The following is a 24,693-nucleotide window of genomic DNA, read 5'->3' on the forward strand; positions in this document are numbered from 1 at the left end:
CTTTTCAAAAATAAATCATAAATAATAATTCAACTAAGTCATAATATAATTATTAGGTATATTGTTTTAGTTATAAATTAGAAAGAAAATTATTTAGAATAATCCAAACTTTTTATGATTTTTCTATCATAATCCCATCTATTGATTAACCCCGAAAAATCTCAACTTTGATCGGTATTTTTCTGTAATAAACCCGGTACGGATGACTTGTTAGATAAAGTTTTATTTTTTTTTTTAAAAATAAACTAAAATAAAATGTCAAAATAAATAAAAAAAATGTTGAAATAAATTTTGATTTTTTTAATTATTCATAATTTTTTACGTAAATTTTCAAATTTTTTTCTAATTTTACATTAATTTTAAGTTTATTTTTTTTAGTAAATTATCTACTATAGGCTATAACAGGTTATCGGATTACCAAATCTTACTTTAGGCAAATATCCCAAAAGTTAAGATTGTTTATAGTTATCCATACTAAATTATTGTAAAAAAGTCATAAAAATATTGAATTATTATAGGTAATTTATCTTAAATTACCACAATTCTAAATAATAATGTCATGTACTTGATTTTTACATATTTTCCGGCTTTACTTGGCTTGCCATAAATATAAATATAAATAAGTAAAAATAGAGTAACACAACAATTCCACTCAAAAAAAAAAAAAAAGGACAAACAGTATAGTATATACATAAACATAAAAGTTGAAGTAATAGAATAAGGAGTGCCGCCGGCGCATTTGTTAAAACCCTAACGGGAATCTCTAAGTCTACAACCGCCATTGGCGACGGTAAGCTTTCTTCCTCTTTCTCTCTTGTTTTTCTTCTGCAACTTTTGTTAGGGTTCTAGTTTCTGTATTTTTTCTTCTTCTTAATACCAATTTTGGATTGCTCAAAAAGTTCTGATTTTTAATTTTTGATGGCGATCTGGGACTCGTTTCGTGTAATCATGAGCAATATACACTGGTTATTGGTCGCTTTGCTAATTTAATTGGTTCTGTTTTCGACCCAGATGGCCAGTTTACTTTCTGGAGATTCCTCGTATGTCGGACCTTCTGAAGTGGTTTCGCGTAGAATTTCCCAAGAGAAGCCTGAGGATGGTGGCCGGTGGTACTTTTATAGGAAAGAAATTGAAGAGAATTCTCCATCTAGGCGTGATTGTATTGATTTGAAAAAGGAAACCTACCTGCGCAAATCATACTGCACTTTTCTACAAGATTTAGGGATGAGACTCAAAGTGTGAGTTCTCTTTGTTTTTAGCTGTTTTGACCCAGGTTCACTATTTCTTGCCTTTTGTCTCAATCATGGTAAAAATTTTGGTTTTATTTGCCGTTATTGTTCTTAAATTTCTTGTTAATCGCCCATGCGTCCCATTGAAAATGCTACAATTGACTTTTGTATGTGAGAGCTTTTGGGGTCAATTGTAGCAATCTCAATCATCCTTCCATAGGATTTATTGATGCATTAGATCATATTTGATTAGGGTTATGACAAAAAGTAAGGATCAAAGGTTGATGAAGTAGAGTTCAGTGATTGTGACTGCAAAGAACTTAAGAGGAGTTAACTATATTTTGTGAACACTGCAATCTTATAGCCCTTTCTGACTTGTGATATTCCTTTTCTTGCAATAGAAACATATAAACCTTGCTAAGGATTAGTACCCCCCACTCGTAAAGTTGATTCAATTTTAGTTTCATGGCTATAAAAAACCAGCATTTATCTATCTATCCAGTTGTCTATATGCTTTTTTCTTATCCTTGTCAAATGCATGGTTTTCAAATGTTGTAAACTTGTAATTGAATTGGACTTTTAAAGCTTATTTTTAAAATGCTTTTGGATTCATTGCTGATATCCTGGGAGAACTGTTTATTCAATCATGTCACTTAGAAATTTTAGGTTATTGGATAAGTAGGTTGATGTGAACTTTAGAACTTCTCATACCAGGTTCCAAGAAAAAACTTATTAGTGAGCAGTTTATGAGGATACGAGGATATGGAGGCTAGGGCCTAGAATAGAAACTGAAATAAGTGAAACTGTAGAGAAGTACCCTGGTGAAAATCTTAGGGAGCTGAGGTAGGATACCACGAGGACAACATTGAGGTAAGTAAACTCTAAGGATTAGAGGTTGATGAATGTAGAGTTGGTGTGATTCTCATGTAAGTTGATGGTGGATGGTTACGATGTTGGTTAAAGGCGTTGATCATGGCGGTACCTCTTGGTGATGATGATTATTGCTAGTGCTAGTGGAGTGTTTACAATGAGATTAATGCTTCTTTATGGAAGGGGTATCACAATGTGCATTTTTTTATGTAGTCTTTATTATTGTAACTGTTTTCTTCTATATATTCATTCAATCATCCAATAAGACTAATCCTTCTTTGGTTTACATTATGAATATAGACCTCAGGTGACAATTGCAACAGCTATTATTTTTTGCCACCGGTTTTATCTCCGTCAGTCCCATGCGAAGAATGATAGAAGGGTATGCATCTCTTGATTTTTTTTCTTGCTATTCATTTAAGATTTTCAATAACCTGATAGAAAAATACATCTTTCGCTTCACTTTTAGTATTTGAGACTGCATTTAACTTGAACTGTCATTATGCTGCAGACGATAGCGACAGCTTGTATGTTTCTTGCTGGGAAGGTTGAAGAAACCCCACGCCCATTGAAGGATGTCATCCTTGTTTCCTATGACATCATGAATAAAAAGGATCCTGTGGCTGTCCAGAAGATTAAGCAAAAAGTACTGTTTGCAATTTTTTTTGCCTCTCTTCCTGTTTTTTGGACTCTACTAAAGATTTTGGTTTCATATTTTAATTATTATATGTACTTTGCCTTTCCTTAAAACTTAAATAAATCTTGTTCAGTAAGAAGCTCAGAGCCCTTTCTCTTATCCATGCAAGTGTGATTTTGGAATTCCTGTTTAAAACAAATGTTTTTGATCAGGGAGTCCTTTTCGGTAGTAACAGTTTGAACCACAAAAACCCATCTGGTATATTTCTTATGTGTTACCAGCTTATTGTGATGCGACTTTTGAATAGTAATTATTGTCCACATGATTTATGTACATTAAGTTTGGCTTGTATTTATCATTTTTAGCTGGTTTGGCTTCCTGTTTTCCTGCTATCTCTGATGGACTACGTGTTTGAAAGTGAATGACTTGCTTTTTATTGGCTATCCTCTAGAAGAATGGCATGGGCAGATATGTAGCCCTTGGTCATTAAGTGACTGTTCTTGATTATATTGATGTTTAGCTTCATTTGTATCGTATTCCTATAGTATTTCTATCCTCTGGCTTTGATCGAATTGTTTTCATATAGTAGAAACATCTAAAACTGGAATTTACTATCTATGAGTTATTGTTTTGATTCTTTTTTGTTTGATTAACATTCAGGAGGTATATGAACAACAAAAAGAGCTAATTCTACTGGGGGAAAGGGTTGTACTTGCAACTCTTGGTTTTGATCTTAACGTGCAACATCCATATAAACCTCTTGTTGAGGCTATAAAGAAATTCAAGGTTGCACAGAATGCTCTTGCCCAGGTTGCATGGAATTTTGTCAATGATGGGTATGATGCATTTGAAATCTTGTATTATGAAATGCATCTATTTCCTCCGAACCTGTATTTGACAATAAAGTTGGCCATGTAGGCTGCGGACATCTCTTTGTTTGCAATTTGAGCCCCATCACATAGCAGCAGGTGCCATCTTCCTTGCTGCCAAGTTCCTTAAAGTTAAACTTCCTTCAGATGGAGAGAAGGTCTGGTGGCAAGAGTTTGATGTCACCCCACGTCAATTGGAGGGTTGGTTCCTTTAATTTAGGTGCTATTGATTCATAGCAGATAGTTTGTAGTTTTTTTTTCTTTTCTTAATCTGTTATAGTTTGTAGTAATACCCCTCCCTTACCAAATATACACTCGCTGCAATTAGTTTGTCATCAAAAGACTATTATGGTTCTTGCATTTATGTTCTTTTTTCTACTTTTGCAGAAGTCAGCAATCAGATGTTGGAATTGTATGAACAGAACAGAGCACCACAAAACCAAGCTAGTGAGGCTGAGGGAAGCATAGCCGGAGGTGCTACAAATCGACCAATGACAAGAAATTCAACTGAAGAGCAATTACCAACTAGCAGTATTTCTCAAGCTGAAGTTTCCATAAAAGCAGGAACCTCGAAGCCTCCTAACACTCATCAGTTGTCTGATCATTCAAATAAACCCTCTGGACCCTCTACAGGCTCCCATAATCGGAGTAATGACTATGGAAATTCAGATCACAAGCTCCATGGAGAATCAAGGGCTGTGGAGCCCTCTGTGTACCGGGAGAACTTTATGGAGGGTCAAAATACGAAAACTGGCTCTGAGTGGAACAGTAGTGAGGATATCAAAGAAAACAACAATGGGGGAAATAGGGCAAGAGAAAGAGATTTGAAAGATAAATACCACATCAATAACGTAGAATCTAAAGAAGCTGGAAAAGCTCAGTCGCCATCCGAAATGATTGAGAAAATAGATACAAACAAATTGAAGGAATTGCGTGAAAAGAGAAGGAAGTCCCGGGGAGATGTGCTTCGCAAGAAAGACTTGATGGATGAGTATGATCCCATTGTGAAGGAGCTAGAAGAAGGGGTTGAGTTGGCAGCTGCTGAGAGCGAGAAAATAAAACAGGAAAAGAAGCAGAATTGGACTCAGCCCTCCACCCGACTAGATAGTGATAGTTCACATAATATTAAACCTCTTGAGACACCCGGAGACCGGCATCATTTGGGCTCAAAGAACCTGAAGTATCATGGACTTGATGTTGAGAATGTAGAAGAAGGTGAAGTGTCTACAATAGATGATTCTAACTGGGATTATGAATCACCAAAATCCAATGATAGGAAGAGAAAGGGTGGGAGCTCACCAGACAAAACAAGTGATGGAAAGAGATGGCGTGATAGTATGCCAGGGGATTTTCCTGAAGAGAAAAGGAGGATTGGCCACCTTGGTTATCCTGATAGGGATCATAAAAGACATGTTCCGGAAAACCATACCTGAATTTTGTTTATTTTCCATGAAGGTTGTTAGCCGGCCTGCATATTGTTTGTAGTAGAGGCTTAGATCAGCATGCAGCTACTTGATTGAAATATATGTACGTGCAAAATGCCATTTTTTTGTGCTGCTTCAAGTTGTTGATTAGGTTTCCAGCGAGCTTTATTTGTATTAAAAAAGAGAGAAAAGTCTGAGTCTCACTGGTCAAAATTTTGCTGTTAAGTTTATTATTTCTATGGCGTCTTTATCACATGTTTTCCTTTTGTTCTTTTGATTGGATGATTAACCATGGGTCACTATGATGATAATAATTGGAACAAGTTGTCTTGTGTGCTCAAATGTCCCAAATTTGTGAGAAATATCGGTTTGTTTATTTTGAGAACTTTTATAATGCGGTAGATGCTATGCGATGCGGTCTTATTTTTACAATATGAAGGAAAAAGTGCTAATGATTAAAGGCACTTGTAATCTACTTGGAAAATGAAAGTCATAAAATTAAGGAAAAATTTATATTAATTATTCAACATTTTACTCATCTGCCGTGAATAATTTCACTTTTAGATTTTTCTCGAATAATATAATATTTGCCCTTAGTTTAATGCGAATAATTCAATATTTGTTTTAGTTTGTTAGCAGCATACGTTGTTATCACTTATTATAGTAACATAGTATGTTGTGGGCAAATTTATCACAAGGGTTAGATTATTATAAAAATAGTCCAATAATATGATTATTTACAGCGAATGTGTAAAAAAATTAGATTATGCATGTCAATTTTTTCTAAGTTTAATTGTATCAATATTTAATTAGATAACTACACATATGATCTGTTCCTTTATAATTTGTTTCCATTCCATTTTACAGAGGCTTATAGTTTCCTATCTGAGACTCTTTGGTTCCTCTTTGTAGAACTTTTACTTCCCGTTTAAACTTCCTTGTACTGATTCTAATCATGTCATCAGGTGTGTATTGATTATTGAGATGTACTGTTTAAATAATGGCTTCATAGATTTTTAAGTAATGGATGTGTAGGATTAGAGTGATCACATTCATCAGCCACGGTACAAATCGTCGCAAATGTGTTGTTTTCTACTCTGCTTATCCGATTTTTGACCATACCCTGCTAATAATTTTCTATGGGCGTGATATTCTGGGTATGATGATAATGATGATTATTTGATGTCTGAACTTTTTCTGCTAGTTTGATGATTGATGCGGATGTAGTAGGTTTACATCGTTATACAACTGGCTGTTTACTTGTGCTCTCCAATTTGTGTTTCTTTTTGTTTAATTCTGCTGTCGAACTTATCTTGTTTCAAGAATGCAGAAGGCTGATCCATTAAGAAAAAATATTCGTTGTATTGTGGGTGAAGTTAGTCCCTTTTTTCATCATCATCCATCGCCCCTAAAATTGTTTAGTTAGCGACTGCATTAACTTTTAGTGTTACCGCAAATTAAGCTTTAACGCTTTCAATCAACAAAAAAGTTCCTAACTTTTGGAAAATTCGTTAACTAATTTTCTCAATTTAAGTGTTCATATTTTCGATGTCATCAATTACATTACAAATTATTAAAATTGTTTAGAAACAAGGAAAAATGAACTAGAATAATTCAATCTTTTTCTAATTTTTCTACAATAATTCTACATATTTGTTAACCATGAATAATCCCAACTTTAGAAGGTATTTTCCTAAAGTAAACCTGGTAACCGGATGAGTTGTTATAACAATTTTGATTTATTTTAAAAAATGATAAATTGTAACAAAATATAAAAAAAAAATGTTAAAAGAAAAATGTGATTTTTTTTAATTATTTAGAATTTTTTATGTAAATTTTTAAAATTTGTCTCTAATTTTACATTAATTTTCATTTTAATTTTTTTTGGTGAATTACCTATTGTAGCAGATTATCGGATTACCCAAGTTTACTCTAGGTAAATACCCCTAAAATTGGGATTATTCATGGTTAATCAATATGTGGGGTTATTGTAGGAAAATCATAAATATGTTGAATTGTTCTAGGTATTTTTTCATAGAAACAAAACCAGTCATAAATTTTGCACGCATGTACTTTACTTACTTGACGGATTAGAGTAGACTTGGAGTTTATAATTTTTAACATTTTGATCTCGTCTGTATCAAACCGTTTTATCAGGAGATTAATTCATATAATTAGTTTATTTTTCTATGTGATCACTTTAAAATTGTAAATAATCATTATAAAGCTATAAGTGATCACTTTAATATTATACTTTAAGACAATAATGTATAGTGAGCCAGCCTAATATTTAATCTCAATGGGAAACCGTTTTATATGAGACTTTATGAACTTTTAATTGAACCTCAAAAAGAATGCTCTACTTTATGGGTATGAGTTGTCGCCGTCCTTCTCTACCCAGACACTGTCCATTATTCTTCTTTATGGATAATATTATACCCTGTCCATTACATAAACTCGATGAACATGCTAAATTCTCTATATATGTGGTTTAACCATCTAATCAAGATCATTAGTAAGAATAATAAACAAACAAATATCAAACAATATGACTAATAAAACCTTCCGAACATCCCTAATATGTTTGAGAACAATAGTGATTATGAAGCGAATCTCAATACCTTGTTATATTATCTAGCCACCAACGCCATCAATCCTTCCAGTTATCATCAATCAAGTAATCAACCGTTAACGATAAAGTGTACGGTTATTTCCTATGTCGTACCTACCTTAGAACTTCCACTTGCCAAGACTGCGTAACTGCAGCCATCAACCAAGACATACCAATAAATGCCCGAATCGAAAAGTTGCAATCTCATGGTATAATGATTGTTTGGTAAGGTACTCCGACCAATCATTTTTCGGCATAATGGACGAACGCCCTTTGTATCAGCCTTTTAATTGGATTAATGTTTCGGGAAATGAGGTTCAATTTATGAAACGTCGCGAGCATTTGAACGACTTTATTGCTGTTCAAGCTGCCAAAGGTGGTGAGAATAAAGTCTCAGCATATTCTGTGAATTTTACGACTAATCAGACGATATATGGGATGGGGTTGTGTACACCAGATTTAAGGCCGGGTGATTGCATGGCCAACTAATCTCTTAAGAGATCGTCGCTTTGAAAGACATATCTCAAGCCCAACCCATTAAATATTAATGTCTATTTACCGTATTTTTAATGCCTACTTACATTATTTTTAATGCTTACTTATCGTATCCTTAATGCCTATTTTCAATATCTTAAATGTCTACTTTTATCATTTTTAATGTCTATTTATAATATTTTTAAAAATATATAATGAGCTGACCCAATTAAAAATATCTCATAAAGAGAGCATTTCTCACAAGAATTTGTATTATATGGCTTGTTTTGCAAATAAACTTTCAAAATTTGGAGCCTCAGAGGGTGCCAGAGCTATACAACCTAGCAGCTTCATTCAGTATGACATATCGCCTTTCTTTGATTTGTCTTTGTTGGCTCCGCCACCATTGTCACCACCATTGCTACCACGGTCTAGTGGTACGTCAACCTCCTTGTCTAAATATGGACTTAGTCTAGCTGTAGGCCTAAAGTTTTATTTTACTACTTTTACTATACCCTTTACCTGATTTTTTTATATACTCAACTAGTTAATAGTACGAAACGATTCGAATCGTTTAAAAATATTGGTCAAATATTAAAAAGAGGAAATGTTCGATTAATCCATAAAATAAATTCTATTTTTAATTTTTTTAGCGAAAAGATATATGTCGATATATTTCTATCCATCATTAATATTCCCAGAATTAATACACAACTTTTTCTTGAATCAACAAAAAACTGGATTGATAAATCCATTTACACTAATGAAAATGAAAAAAATCATGAAAGGCTTGAGAAAACAAAAAAAAAAAAATCGTTTATTTCGAATATAAAAAAAGCATTTTTGCTTTTTTTTAGTAATGACGAGATTAATAAGAATTCGAATATTTTTTCTAATTTGGCTTTTTTGTCACAAGCCTACGTATTTTACAAATTATCTCAAACCCCGATTTTTGACTTATACAAGGTAAGATCTGTTCTTTAGTATCGCGAAATGTCGTTATTTCTTAAAAATGAAATAAAAGATTATTTTGGAACCCAAGGAATAACTCATTCTGACAAACCCTTTTCATGCTTAATGCGAAATGTTTCATTTGAATTTGAAGGGTAGTTGAGATTCGAATTCGTGAAACCTTTTGTTATGTTGGCTTCTGATAGTTTCATACCATGTTAAGGAACTAACTCAACCAAAATCCTAAGCTGATGGTTAATTAGGTCTCAAAATATATTATATACTCTAATACAATCGACATAGATATTATATATTATAAACTAGTTAAGGTGCTTAAGGTGAAAAGATACAATATAACATGTGTTTGTGTTGGGGCTCAGGCCTCTAATGACCCCCTTTTAGCTTCGCCATGATCTAGACCATCTATTGACATTACAAGAAAAAGTTGTTTTTATGTGATCTTTCAAAAGACATACGCGTTTTAATTTATAATAGATGGTATTAACCAACAATAAATGACACAAAAAACATACAAATTGTTCATGTACATGTTAGTGTTTTAGAAAGAGACGTAAATTATGACAAAAAATTAAAAATATAACAAAATTATTAAAACAGAATAGAAAGGAAACTGGTGCAAATCATAGGATAGACAAATATGTTTACTCTTTGATTCCTCATCCATATTTTCCTTTTATTCGTTGTTGTAATCTAAGGCACATACGACCATGAAGAAAAAGCATCATCATCGTAGTCATCATCGCCATCATGATCATCATCATTAATACTGATAGAAGGGGGAGCAATTATATATGCTAAGGGATTTGGCTATTTGGTGTTCAAATAGTTCATGGTATCATTTATTATTATATAGCTCTATTATGATTTAAAGTTAGGGTGTATATGTTTAAATTTTAATTCTAAATAATAACATATTGTTTAAGTTATTTTTTGTAAATTTCTTTTTTTTTTTCACAATTGTCATTTATTTTTAAATATATAATAAGGTATCTATGCAACTTCAATCAAATAACAATAGATCTTCAAAGAGGTTTCCAATTTGAACACTCGAACTACAAAATATAAATTGGTTTAAAATAAGTACTAGCTTTTAAGTCAACAAGTGCATGCATTGACTTGGTCTTACCGTAAATTAATCTTTAGAAAAATCAGTCAACAAAATGTTCAAAACTTTGGAAAATTGGTTACCTGGCTTCTTCGGTCTTCTTATTTCGTTGTCGAAATTTAAGGCACTAATTGAAAAATTAAAACGATATATGCGCACATTAATGATGAAAAGTCAGTGAACAAAAGCAATGGAGTATCTTAGTTAGCCTAGTAGTTATACTATTTTTTCAATTTTGAATATTGATTTAATTTTTACAAATTATAGAAATAATTAAGTTTGTGTGAATAATATAGTCTACCTCTGAATAAAATAAATAAGTATAAATTTTTGACGGTTTTATATACTGTGTTGGGTTATAAGGGAGATTCTGAGCATGCTCAACATTTTCAACTGCACAGAAATTAAAAAATTTGTGAGCCATTAAAATATGTAGTATATGCTAAGTGTTTAAAAATACAAAGTTATTAGAAAAATATCATAATTTTTGAAAAAACACACGGTTATTAAAAAAATTTTCAATTTTTACTCCCCCCTTACTAGGTTAAATTTAGATTGCAGAACATACCTTTCAATAATTTTTAGTTTGATCGCTTAAGTTTGTCTTAACATTAATGCAAAATAAATCTCCGACCATATAAAAAAGATAATGAAACTTTGAATTGTTGTATTCAAATATTTAAATGTAATAAAAAGTAATGATAATGAAACTTTGAATTGTTTCAATGTCAAACATGACCCATCCTCATTTTGAAAGAATTGGTTTAGACCCTCGCTTCACGCCAAGATTAGATTAACCCAATCACCTTTGTTCATATATGTGGTTTTAGTATATCCAAGCAAATATTATAGACCAATATCATCAATCAAAAAATCAAAAAATTATCAAATGGCTAAAAAAATGATGCCATCTTCCTTAATCCATTCAATCTCCATCCTAATTATGTTACTAATAATTTCCGATTCAACATCAGCGTTAGATTTGTGGTGGAATTACTGCCCGAACACTACTATGTTCGGCAACAATACTAAATATGAATTCAATCTCAATAAACTTTTCAATTATCTAACAACCAATGCAACAACCCTTTCTCGCTATCACCAAGCAAGTGTTAACGATAGCGTGTATGGTCATTTCCTATGCCGTAGCGACTTGACCACTTCCGCATGCCAAAATTGCGTAACGGTTGCCACCACGCAAGACATACCAATAAAATGTCTGAATCGAAAAAACGTAATATTATGGTACGATACGTGTTTGGTCAGGTATTCTAACCAATCATTTTTCGGTACAATGGACGCATACCCAGGAATTGAATTTAATAATGTGAATAACATAACGGGAAATGTTACACGATATGAGGAAGTACTAGGGAATATGATGAATAATGTGATTGCTGTTGGAGCGGCGGCTGGTGGGCAGAGGAAATTCTCGATAGATTCGGTAGTTTTTTCAAGTTTTCAGAAAATATATGGGATGGGGATGTGTACGCCGGATATAAGTCAAATTGAGTGTAATGAATGCTTAGTGCGTGCGTTTGATTTAATAACAACGCACACTCAGGGTGGTAGAATTTTGGTGCCTAGTTGTTTCGTTCGGTATGAGATTTATCCTTTATTTGATTTGTCGTTGCTGGCTTCGCCACCACAGTCGTTGCCATCACAACAGCCACCACCATCACCACGACGGTTTAGGGGTATGTCATTATACTCATTATTTGACAAATTTTGTGATAGCCTATGCCAGGGGCGAACGAGATATTAGATTATATAACATATCCTAAGGCCTCAACTAAAAGTTTAAGCTGATGGTTAAGACCCAAGGATATATTATATACTATAATATGATGGACTTAAGGTGTTCCATAGTACATAGTTATATTACTTTTGCGTTAAATTTTAACTCAATTTGTTTACCTGTTTGGATCGAAGGAATTGAAAAAAAGAAAAGAGAGGAATTTATGATCTGTTTGGTAATCGGTATTAAATGGTGGGAATAAAAATGAAAATTACATGTATTTTGGTAGGAATCTCTTTACAAATTTAATGGTCATGTTTATTTTCCTTCAACAAATATATTTTCTTCACAAAATTCTTTGAAATTGTGATATTAGGTGCTAATGGAAAATTATGAACAAAGAAATTTTTTTAATAATGATACTTTCATTATACCATGGGAATTAAAGACATGATATATATCATGAAAATTTACACTATAAATCATTTCAATTCCCATTATTACATAGTACTAATTATCAAGTGAGTGATATAATTTTCATTGTATAACATATTTGAAAGGGTGAAATTTATTAGGAAGGGGGATGACCAAATTTCTCCAGCAATTGTGGAAAGGTTTGAAGGAAAATAATTTTTCTCTTCCATTTTTTTCTCTTCTTTTCATTTAGCTACTAAATTTTTATAGTTTAAGTGATTTTGTTATTATAGTTTAATATTAATATTATATTTTATAAATATATTTTAATAAATAGATGAGTTTTAATATAATTATGGGATGGTGTGTGTGCTGCTCAGACTCCCCTGCCCCCCGCCTCGCCCATAGTCCAAAAAATCAACTGATGGTCAGTTGGTCACGTTGCAATTAGTCTTGTTAAAGGGTTTGGGATTATGTATTCTTTTAAACACTGCCGGATTGATTTTGAGTCAAATTATTTTCAAGTCTAGTAGTTAGAAGTGGGGGTGTGTTGGCAGGTCTAAACAATTAAAATTGTTCCAAATAAATATACATATCAATTTTTGTATAGAAAATATTTTTTTAGAAAAAGGACGAATTTGTAATTATAATTGAATGCCACAACTAGAAAAATTGATTTAAAATATAAAAATTAACTAGTGATATAATGAGTCTAAACTAAAAAATAACATAAAGGAGAAACAAAATTAAAAAAACGCATCAAAATAATTAGGTTGATTTACGATTGAGTTTAACTCGATCTTTTTCAATATTTTCGTGTCGAGTCATTTTCAGAATGCCATCCAAAAAATTTGTACGCATAAATGTTGGACTGTTTAAATGACGTACAAAATGTTCGAGTGCAGAGAAGAAAAAAACTTCAACGAAGACGATGATCTTCTTCACAGTCATCCCTATAATGGCCCTCATACTAGCTTTTCTTTCAATCGCCATTGGTTATTTCAGATATAAGAACTCAAAGAAACATCAATTTTTGGTCGAACCAGGTAAGCTAATTAGATTAAACGCACATGATACACGAAAAAAGTAGAATTGATGATTTAATTTCCTCCTAAGCCATATTCTTTCAAACTATTTGTAGGTGAAGATTTTACTGATACGGAGATCTTTCAGTATGATTTAGAAACATTACAAGTTGCAACAAATAATTTTTCAGATGAGAATAAACTGGGTGAAGGTGGATTTGGCGGTGTCTACAAGGTAGCTTATAAATATAGTTTTCGACAAAAAATGAGATATAATTTTGCAACTTTAATTTTCCGTTTCAAAATTATACTTTTGGTAAATTTGCCATTTGAAAGGGTAGTTGACGTAAAAATGCGAAACTTTATTATTATTGTTGTGTTAAACAACTGTTTATAAATAATAATAATGCCACATTTATAATTATATCAATTGGAAGGGTATGTTAGGCAGTGACAATTACTCACGTAGGTTCAATTGTGTGGATATATTTACGGGGCACGTATATTCAGGCCCACAGACCCACGGTAATAAGCATCAACTTGCATTGACAATTGGTGAGGTTAGCTTTGATACCATGTTAAGGAACCAATTCAACCAAAAGCTTAAGCTGATGGTTAAAGTCTTAGGATATGTTATATACTTTAATATTACCAACCAAACATTATAAAATCGACAACCTATTATTTCAATGATGTGAGATATTTTTTATATGTGAAGTATTTTCAATAGGGCATACTATCAAATGGGCAGCAAATAGCGGTGAAGAGACTGTCTATGAACTCTACCCAAGGATTTGAACAATTCAAGAATGAGATTTCATTAGTAGCCAAGCTTCAGCATAGGAATTTAGTGAGAGTATTGGGATTTTGCTTTGAGGGTTCGGAAAAGCAACTAGTCTATGAATACGTTCCCAACAATAGCCTCGACAAATTTCTCTTTGGTAAATTTAACTTTAGTTCATTATAAGCGATCTTGTTTGATTCTATCAATTTAACATTTATAAGCTTCGTGATTATTATGATGTCAGATAATCGAGGACTATTAGACTGGACAAAGCGTTATAAAGTCATTAAGGGCATCGCTAGGGGCATGCTTTATTTGCATCACGATTCTCAACTTAGGATTATACACCGAGATCTTAAGGCAAGTAATGTTTTACTGGATGCTGAAATGAACCCTAAGATTTCAGACTTTGGTTTGGCAAGGATTTTTGGTATGGATCAAAGCCAAGAAAACACTAGCAGGATTGTCGGAACATAGTGAGCATACTTCCAAAACTCTTCCATGTTATTGAATTTTATGTGTCAATTCAAAGCACAATATCATACTTTACCCTAAATATTCTACATAATTGAGGTTTGAATAAGATCGAATTATATGTGTGACAGATTCTCTCTTAAGAAATTATCTTAATCAAACTTTAAGCTAACATTTTAGACTGCAAAATCGATTTTTTTTCTTTATTATAAGAAACAATGTTATCTATGACAAAATTAAGCGCTTTAATAATTGTTTAATTTGCTTTAATTAAGTTTCAAATGATATCTCTTGTACAGTGGATACATGTCTCCAGAGTATGCAATGCATGGAGAAATCTCTAATAAATCAGATGTATATAGCTTTGGTGTGTTGGTCTTGGAAATAGTAAGTGGTAAGAGAAATAACACATTTTATCAATCAGGCGATACAGAAGACCTTCTCTGCTTTGTAAGTCTTTCTGCCCTTTGTATGTTCATCCTCATCATTTATATATGGAATATAAAAGAAATAATTGATTTGACTCTTATGTTAACATCCTATTTAGTTCATCTTAAAAAAAAAAGTAATCAGTAAAAAATCAGTTTTAATAAGTAAAAATTAGTATTAGTCAGTAAAAATCAGTTACATCAATAAAAAAATAAGTTTAAATCAGTACAACTCAGTTATAATTTATAACTAAATTAGTTACAATCGTAAAAATCAGTTTCAATCAGTAAAAATCTTTTTTGATCAATAAAATTCAATTTAATTCAATTATTCTAAATCGGTTGAAAAATCAGTAAAAATCAGGTGAACTAAACAACGTATAATTAAATTGTTTTATAATTGATAGGCTTGGAAGAAATGGAGAGATGGCATGGTTATAGAATTCATTGATGAAACAATAAGGGAGTCATGCTCACATGATGAGGTTATGAGATGTATACACCTTGGTTTGCTTTGTGTTCAAGAATCAGCTGAAGATAGACCTTCCATGGCCACAATAGTGCTTACATTAGATAGCTACTCTGTCACACTCCCAATACCCGAAGGACCAGGTTTCTCTATAAGGTCTAGAGGGAAATCATCCTTCACTAAGGATACAATTAATTCAAACAACTCGTCGGGAAATTCAGCACCTTTGTCCGTCAATGATGTCTCAATCACCGAACCAGAGCCTAGGTAATATTTTGGCAAACAAATCACGACTCGAGTCTCGATTTGTTACACTTACCAAGAGGTGTTTATTGGGTCGGGATCAAAAAAGACCCTTGTTTTGATGATGTTAGAATTTACTTTTTACTTTGAAATTTGGAAAATATAACTTTACATCACCTAACCTATGTTATGATTGTTTGTGCTAAAACATCATTTAATACATATACTAATATGTTTGTTTTTGAGTTTGTTTATACGCCTTTGATTTTAATCCTTGCCTTAAAATCTATAGTTTAGTATACACCATTTGACCATATCTTCAATTTTGTCCACTTATATTATATTTGACAAGTTATATATATGAATTGGAAAAACTATAAGAGAATATTTGCTTCTAACATATAACATCAACACATTGCAATGTTGCATTATCAAATATAGAACATCATTCAATCAAAAATTTAACATTATTAGAAACACAGAATATTATAAGACATTATGAATTCTATCATCATATAATATCATGAAAGTTTCTCTTTTTATGTAAAATGTTAATTTATAATATATTACAAATAATGTGAAAGTAGAAGTCATCCACTTATCTGACACTTACTAGTATAATATTACTAAATGTTTAATATTTCTTTGATATTTTTTAGTCTTTTTTATTCATAACAATGACAATCTTATTAACATAAATCTCTAATTTTTAAGCGTGAGCCCTGAACGGTAGGCCCTTTGACATACTCTTTAGACCGACTCTGGGAGCATGTAACCTTTTTTCCTCAATTAGAAATAAGGTTATATCGGGTGCATGAGCTAATTTTATTTATTTATTTATTTATTTTTAACTGTTGATGTTTATTCTTGGAACTTTTGCTCTGAGTGAATCTTAAAAGTGAGTATTTCTCGGAATGCAATTTGGACTAGTTATGTTGCGATTTTTCTAAATAAGGCCATTTTTTCTGAAGTTAAACAAATCATTTTAGAAATCTGTAACCATTACTAAAATAAAACACGGCTGACATCATTATTTAATGAAATTGCTTACATGTTACTTTCTCAATAAAAGTTTTCCTTCTAAAATTCAATAATAATGTAATTGTTATTATGACTTATTTTTATATCTTTGACTTTACTACCATCTTATTATTATTTTTTACTTTTTAAGTAACATCATTTAATGTATAAGAAAATCATATATTTTATTTTATTTTTTTTAATTATTTATAAAAAAAATTTAATTTTATTTATTAAATATTAAAAAGTCATCGCAGGACCACTATCTAGTCTGTACTAACCCCAAATACAGGCTAAACTAATTAATGCTAAATTTCAAAATCTCACAATAACTAGAGCTTCAAGGAAAATTCCAATTTGCGGCCACTACTATTAAATAATGAAGTAATTAGCATGTCTGGTCAGCAATTGCATTGACTTAGACAATTAGTCTTACCGCAAATTAAGCTTTAAAACATTCTATCAATCAGCCTAGCTACGTCTATCTACTGGATTATCTATGTGAATGATAATTTATAATTAATTAAATAAATAGTTAAAAAAATTATTGATGATAATTCATAAATAATAAATCTATATTATCACTAATTCAGCACTATTGTCCCATTTCCATATTAGGTCAGCTTACTACTAATGTCCTATTTCCTATTTTAGTACTCTCTCTGTTCCTTTTTGTTTGTCCACTTTACTTTTTCACGTATTTCAAAAAAAATTTTGAGTCTCGATATCTCATAGTACGCATGATAAAAAATTGAAAAAAATTATGTATTAAAATTCTTTGCATCCAGATGAATCTAACAAGATCCCATATGAATATATTTTGTCTTGAATATATACTTCAAAACTCAAATTTAATTTCTCTCTCATAAAGTAAAAAAATTTAAAGTGGACAAACAAAAAAGAACATAGAGAGTAATAGGTTTTACTAAAGTTCTTCCTTTTGTTTACTTTTGCCTAATTATATCATCATCATCATATTCAGTATATCCCGCTCATAGAAAGCTATGGTCAGGGTCTGGGAAGGGAAGAAAGACGGCAGCTCATACCCATTTAGAGGCAAGTACAGTCAAAGAGTCTCTCGGCTATAGAAAGGTCTTCAAAGAGAGAGAAACCTAAAACTTACAAATAGAATAAATAGAATACGTACAAATAACTAAAAATAAAGATAAAAGTAAGGAAAGAAGTAAAAAGCGATAATTAAAGTTAAAGAACAGTAAATTGATAGGGGTTCAATTTTTATATTTTCAATATTTCAGGTTAGTAATTTAATTAAGGAAAAATTACCAGAAATAATACAATCTTTTGCTTATTTCCCTATAATAATACTAATTTTTCATTAACCATGAATAATACCAATTTAAAGGGGCGTTTTCCTAGAAAATTCCTAACTTATTAAAAATCAAACTATGCGTGATTATAAGACAAAAATTAGTTAATATACTAAAATTGGTATTATTCTAGAAAATTACCCCCTAAATTAGTATTATTCATGGTTAATTAATATTTAATATTATTATAAGAAAATTAACAAAAATTATATTATGCACGATAATTTTTGCTTTAATTAATCAGTGGACAAAGTTTTTCTATAATCAACTGAAAAGTTTGATTTTAGTAACTTTGTAAACTAGCTTTTCAGTGTTCATATTTTTGTTGTCATCAAGTCACGTTGAAAATTGATACAATTATGACTAGCTTACAATCCAATATCAAACAAGAAGAGCATAATTGTATCAAATCACTAGTTAAGTCCATTAAATCTTCATGCACTAAACCTACTAAACTTGCTGGTCATTGCTTGTATGAGGGAGATCATCCTCAACTTGGACTAAGCATGAACATGGAATCAAGGCAAAGACAAGTAGGAACAAAAGGAAGCCTCTCAACAGACATTAGGCTGAACAGAAAGCTGGTTCAACGCATTCAAGTAATAGAACAAACAGAACACCAACCTGACGACCAGCCCACCTTGCGAACCATGAAACGCCTAACCAGGTGCACGTATGAGCAAGGAAATCCAAGGGACGTCATCTTTAGACATGAAATAAGAAGCCAAGACTCAAAGGTAACACGGAGAGTCCTCACAGAGCCCACAAGAACAGCTGCAAGGTCATGTGCTCGCCAGTTTGTTGATAAGGGTTGATCAGTTGTATAATAGTGTATTTTTATGTTTCTGTTTAATCCTTGTATTACACACATTTTAATAAATAGGCACGGGGTAGTTAAGTTTGTTAGGCTCCCCAACTAGCCGTTAGAAAAGCTCTATATAAAGGGGCATTCTCATTGTATCAGGATTCAGTTTTGTTGATTAAGGAATTTTCATTCTAAGTAATTGTGAGCAATTACAATCCTGAGTGTTGTCTTTGTGAGTGAAGCAAAGGGAGTATTCAGTCATTTCCACGAGAGTTAAGGGAGTATTCATTCTAAGGAATTGTTCTTGTCACCCTTCTGTTTTCATACAAACAGGAGGTTTACTTGTTCTTTGTGTGTCAAGAGTGTTCTTGGCGTCAATCTTGAAGGTATTAAGCGGGTTCTTGGATTGTTCCACTCCATATTCGCATCAAAAATGATATTAGAGCACTATCTAGACTTTTTCAATCACGCAGGTGGTTAGCTTATTTGATGGGTTTGACGTATAGTCTGATTCAAAATAGATCTTTTTATTCGAAATTTTTAAATTAGAATCATTTCTATTACCTAAAAAAATTGAGAATTCATCATCAAATTTGTTATTAAAATATAATTATTTCATATCTTATTAGAAATTTTAATATAAAAGGAATATTTTATAATATTTTGTAAAACGTGTTCATAAATATTAACACTGTAATATAATAATTAGAAATCTTGTCAAAAAGTTAGATTTAAAATGTCTTCATTCAAAAAAATTAGTGCTCCTACAATTTAATGTTTTCTATCACTTAATCAAACACTTGTCCGCCGCCTATAATAATTTACTTACAATTATAGATGATTTCAATACTCTTTAGTTAAGCTTAAAAAAAATAAGTATTTTGTAAAAATAAGTTTTAATAATTAATAAAAAAAGCTTTAATCATTTAAAATCATCCACAATCAATAAAAATCACTTGGAATCAGGAAAAATTAATTTTAATTTATAAATAAAAATTAGGTAGATTAAGTAAAAATCAGTATCGTCAATTAGTAAAAAATCCGTATTTATCAGTAAAAATCAATATCAATCAATAAAAATCAATTATAATTAGTAAAAATCAGTTTTTAAGCCTCTTCAATTAATTCAATCAATTGAATAAGTAAATTTAAGTTAAACTAGACATAACCTTCATTAAATAGGTCTTGTGTTGGACCTTTTTATAGGCGGGCCGGGCCCTTCAAAATAAAATCTACTCGTATTACTAAATATTCTAATTTGGTCATTTAAAATTTATTTAATTAATTATTTAGGTTAATATTTAGTTAAAAATGACTGCATATATTAATATCCTAATGAACAAATAATATATTATATTATGCATGGTACACAGATTTATATGATAGCTAGCATACAATGTATACTACGAGTCTATTTTTAATTTAGTTGTTAGCCAGATTAAATTGATATGATCGATTTGCATTAATTAAGACTCTTATCATGTGACTTTATCATTAACGCCATGTAAGCCAGCAAAACGTCAGCTAAGTAATTAGTGAAGATCCTATTTAGCAATAATACAATTATTCGATCTAATAAATCTTAGTTGCTATATTGTACTCCTTGCTTTCATGATATCCTATGCATTATTTGTTGGAAAGACAAAAACCTTAAACTAATAATTTAAGTTTTTACATATATATATATATATATATATATATATATATATATATATATATATATATATATATATATATATATATATATATATATATATATATATATATTAAAAATGCTTGTAGTTTAATATATAGAGCATTTACATGTGGAGTAGAAGGTTTAGGGTTTAACTCTTATTGAGCGCAGGTATTAGTTGGGGGTTTCTTGACTGCGCGCATCTCTCTTTACTCCCTCCTTGGGGGAAGGAGTATAATTTGTCCTTTCATTACGTTGGGTCTGATACCATATCAAAAAATCAAGTCAATTAAAAGTTTTTTTTTTTTGAAGAAAGTCAAACAAAAGTTTATGATAATGGTTGAAGCTCCATTATATATTATATACTTTGTTTACTATTATATATTGGGCAAAACACCATTTATACACATGTGTGCTGAATCTATTCGATTATTATTCTCATGTTACACAATTCAATATGATTCAAATTTTTAATTAAATAGTTACTATTTTTTTATTTAATTATAAAAACTAAATTTAACGGTAGATACTTTACTTTGATAGTGAGGAATAAACAACATGTAATGCACATGTATCTAGCACATGGAAGTCAACCTTTGAGAGTTAAGCTTATTACACGACAATGTCACACTATGAAACGACATACCACGTTCCATCAAATGCATGTATTCTAAAACTTTCAAATCTCTACAAAATCCTCTTTTAGCTTCTTTGTGTTGACTTTTTCTTTCTCTAAATTTCTTAAGAGGCCAAAGCTTAGCCATGTTAACGATGGCATGGGGGCTATTTCTCCTTTTCTTTACCATTATAAGCCCAATTAGCAATCTCGCTAGCAAAACTGATGATTCCATTAGCGATTTTGCTAGAGTTTGCAACGATAACTTAACTTTTAAAACCAATTCCACAAATTTAAACTTCGAAAACAATGTGAATTTACTCCTATCAGTTCTTACTTCCGAGTCATCTCATTTACGACATCCACCATTAAAATTTTTCAATACTTCTGTGGGTAGAGTTTACGAAAGAGCTTATGGTTCTTATTTGTGTCGAAATGATTTAAGTTCTAAGCAATGTCACAACTGTATAGTAAACGTAACAAACTTTATGTTCGATCTAGAGTTTGGCTATTCAGATTGTATAGGATTTGATTTCACCATTCAATGTATAGTACGCTATGCAAAATCGTCGAAATTTTCATTATACGAGGAAGGTTTTGGACTCACGTATCAACCAATTGGAAACAATGTAACAAATTATAAAGAATACAACAAGGTGTTGTTAGATACAATGCAAAGTCTTGTTGAAGAAGCTCGTTATGGCAATTGGACAAAGGCTAATTTCACGACTAGAGAAGTTGAAGTCACAGGATATAAGGAGAAAATATATGTACTTGTTCAATGCACACCCGACATTTCTGCTATAAATTGTAGTAATTGTTTAAGCGAATTAAGTTCACGTGTTCCTAATTGTTGCAATAATTCTCAAGGTGGAGTTCTTGCCCATGCTAATTGCTTAATGAAGTATGATAATCGATCTTTCTTTGGTGAAGCATCAAGTAGTTTTATGCCAACATACATCTATGTGAGTTTCGTCTTGTTACTCAATATATTCTCATTTATATGAACACATCTTGTAAGTTTTAATTCTTTGATTTTGTATACTAAATAGTAAATAGTTCATTTATAAAATTATACATATTTTAATTAGGATGACAAGATATGAACTTTTTGCCTCTTTAGGATTGAAAAATTATAACAAGAACACTATGTAAATGATTAGCTTTTAAATAGGAGTATTAAAAATGTTAGAGCAACTAAAATTGGTGTGTAACTATTTATAGTAATCAATTACATTGGAAATAAAAATAGTTTAACTTTTGAACATTAATTAAAACAAAAATATACCCCTCTCCGTTTTTTGTTTTAATTTTTGCATTTTAGTGTCAAATTTTAGCAATGAATTCTTATGAATCAATATGCAAAAACATTCACGTGAAATACTAATAGATTTGTATATATTCTTTTAAATATTAACTTTTTATAATTTTTAAAAACTTACAATTAAAATTATTTGGCTTTTAAATTTACATCGAGATCTGAAAAAAGAGAATAAGAAGAACAAACGTAAATAAAGGCACAACAAGCGTGGCACCACCACTACCCAAGCCAATAAAAATACTACAAAGTTGATAATGCATTGTCAAGTTAATGAAAGAATCAATTCAACAAAAATCTTAAGTTGATACATGGTTAAGGTTGATTGAAATTCAAAATATGTTATATATTCTCAAACATTATAAACAAAGTCGAAGTTAGGCATACGCTTTTCCTATCCATCAATAATTTCGAGCAAATTTATCTAATAGAATACATAACATATTATAAATCTATAACAATAAAATTAAATACTCTTCGTTCAGGTTAGTTGACTCCTTAACATAATCTTGGAGCCTAATTTAATTTGGGCCTCTATAATTGATATTTATTTAAATTAGTCTCGCTCTAATACCATATTAAGTAATAAACTTATCGAAAAGTTTAACCCAACAGTTATAGCTTCATTGTAATGGTGAAATCAGATCATTTTTGCTAGCCATTATTATATATATAAGTATAAAATGAAACCTAAACATTCCACTCAATTTATATAATTTAGGTGAAAAAATTCTTACATTGTAATCATAAATTTTGCATAATTTACATAATGTTAATAATTAAGGGTTAATACAAAATTTTGCATAAATGTAGATAATGTTAATAATTAAGGGTTAATAAAGAACAATACTGTTAGAACTGTTTATTTTAGATATTTATCAATAATCTTTGGGGTTGAAACAAGTACTCCATACTATTTAAAGTAAACAATATTAACATTTGAGGCCACCTTATTTAGGAGAGGCCTTTGTGGCAATCCAACACCTTATACGTGCCTAAAATTAGTGTACCCTATCCGTGATTGAAAAACAGAAAACGAACATTTGGTCCTGATTTGTGTTATAGATTTGAGTGGTTTTGCTTTATACATGTTATTGATGAAGTGAAGAGCCATGAGTCAATAAAATTTAATCAGGTGTTTATGATCAGTTTATGCACAACAAAAATCAACTTAAAATGATCATATCTCCTAAACTAATTATCAAAAATTTGATAATTTTAAATAAAATAAAAAGAGAGATGATACTTACTCCATCCTATTCGTTCTAAAATTCAATAATTCCTTCTAAACCTTTTTCTAAGGACTCAATTAAACTTGTATACAACCTAAATATTTATTTTAGTACTAATGAAACCTTAAAAATGTAAAAAAGTTCAAATCTGAATAATTAATTTTAAATACGTTTTAAACTATTGATCTTCTTTCTAACTAAGTTCAATTTCCTACATTAACTTTTATTTATCCCTTTAAATATTTATACTAAATCGAAGCGAGCCTTAGTGTCAAACTCTTATCAATAAATTTTTATCAACTTGTGTATAAGAAAAAGAAATAGAATTATTTATAGTAATTAAGCATGCGATACAAAAGTTCTTATCATCATATTGTATTAGTACGAGCTTCTAAAACGTAGTCAATCTTATCACTGATTATTAATATAAGTGCCAAAACACTTAATAATGATGATGAATTTAATCACTTAATCGAACATGCCTTAGCTTGTACTTTGGAAAGGAATGATAAGGATGTGTCGTATGTGAATGACTTAAGGTTTGGGACGATCGATGAGGTGCTTAATGTGAGGCAAATGAGGCTTCACTAAAAGGTGGAACTATGCCTTGAACAAGGAAAGACATGGTATGAAGGTTGCTCAAACAAAGCAACATGAAAACTAAGTCAAAAGTGGACTAAAGAGATGTGCTTGTTCAAGGCACATTTTGCAGGTGGGTTCTGAACTAAGTGCTCATTCGAGCACATAGGGTGCTCGTTCGAGCACTTTGCCTTGGATTCCTTTTTGGTCAGTTTGGCCACTTGAAAGGCATTGATAGGTTGTGTAACTCCTTGTTTAATGCTTGTTTATTGTGATGTTTATTGTCATACTTAATTGGTATGTTAATTGTATGATGTAATTGTACTTTATGGTGCATTGAAGTGTGACTCTAAG

The 24,693-nt window shown here is 30.9% G+C and overlaps 3 protein-coding genes across 3 annotated transcripts; all 3 read left to right on the forward strand.

The window, feature by feature from the left end:
- The first annotated feature begins 651 nt into the window (after positions 1–651).
- LOC130824011 (cyclin-T1-3-like) lies at positions 652–5,371 on the forward strand. Its single transcript, XM_057688874.1, has 7 exons — positions 652–790; positions 1,012–1,238; positions 2,400–2,481; positions 2,611–2,745; positions 3,397–3,572; positions 3,655–3,806; positions 3,993–5,371. Exons 2-7 carry the CDS (start codon positions 1,012–1,014, stop codon positions 5,036–5,038), a joined length of 1,818 nt encoding a protein of 605 aa, XP_057544857.1. The 5' UTR covers positions 652–790; the 3' UTR covers positions 5,039–5,371.
- Positions 5,372–10,953: 5,582 nt separating this feature from the next.
- LOC130824206 (cysteine-rich receptor-like protein kinase 44) lies at positions 10,954–16,031 on the forward strand. The gene is made up of 7 exons (XM_057689107.1): positions 10,954–11,888; positions 13,249–13,389; positions 13,485–13,603; positions 14,099–14,309; positions 14,397–14,628; positions 14,926–15,076; positions 15,462–16,031. Exons 1-7 carry the CDS (start codon positions 11,081–11,083, stop codon positions 15,792–15,794), a joined length of 1,995 nt encoding a protein of 664 aa, XP_057545090.1. The 5' UTR covers positions 10,954–11,080; the 3' UTR covers positions 15,795–16,031.
- Positions 16,032–21,365: 5,334 nt separating this feature from the next.
- On the forward strand, positions 21,366–22,217 carry LOC130823454 (cysteine-rich repeat secretory protein 38-like). The gene has a single exon (XM_057688074.1). It carries the CDS (start codon positions 21,366–21,368, stop codon positions 22,215–22,217), a length of 852 nt encoding a protein of 283 aa, XP_057544057.1.
- Positions 22,218–24,693: the final 2,476 nt, after the last annotated feature.

The sequence above is a fragment of the Amaranthus tricolor genome, chromosome 9 (genome assembly GCF_026212465.1).
Source record: "Amaranthus tricolor cultivar Red isolate AtriRed21 chromosome 9, ASM2621246v1, whole genome shotgun sequence".
Lineage (NCBI taxonomy): Eukaryota > Viridiplantae > Streptophyta > Magnoliopsida > Caryophyllales > Amaranthaceae > Amaranthus > Amaranthus tricolor.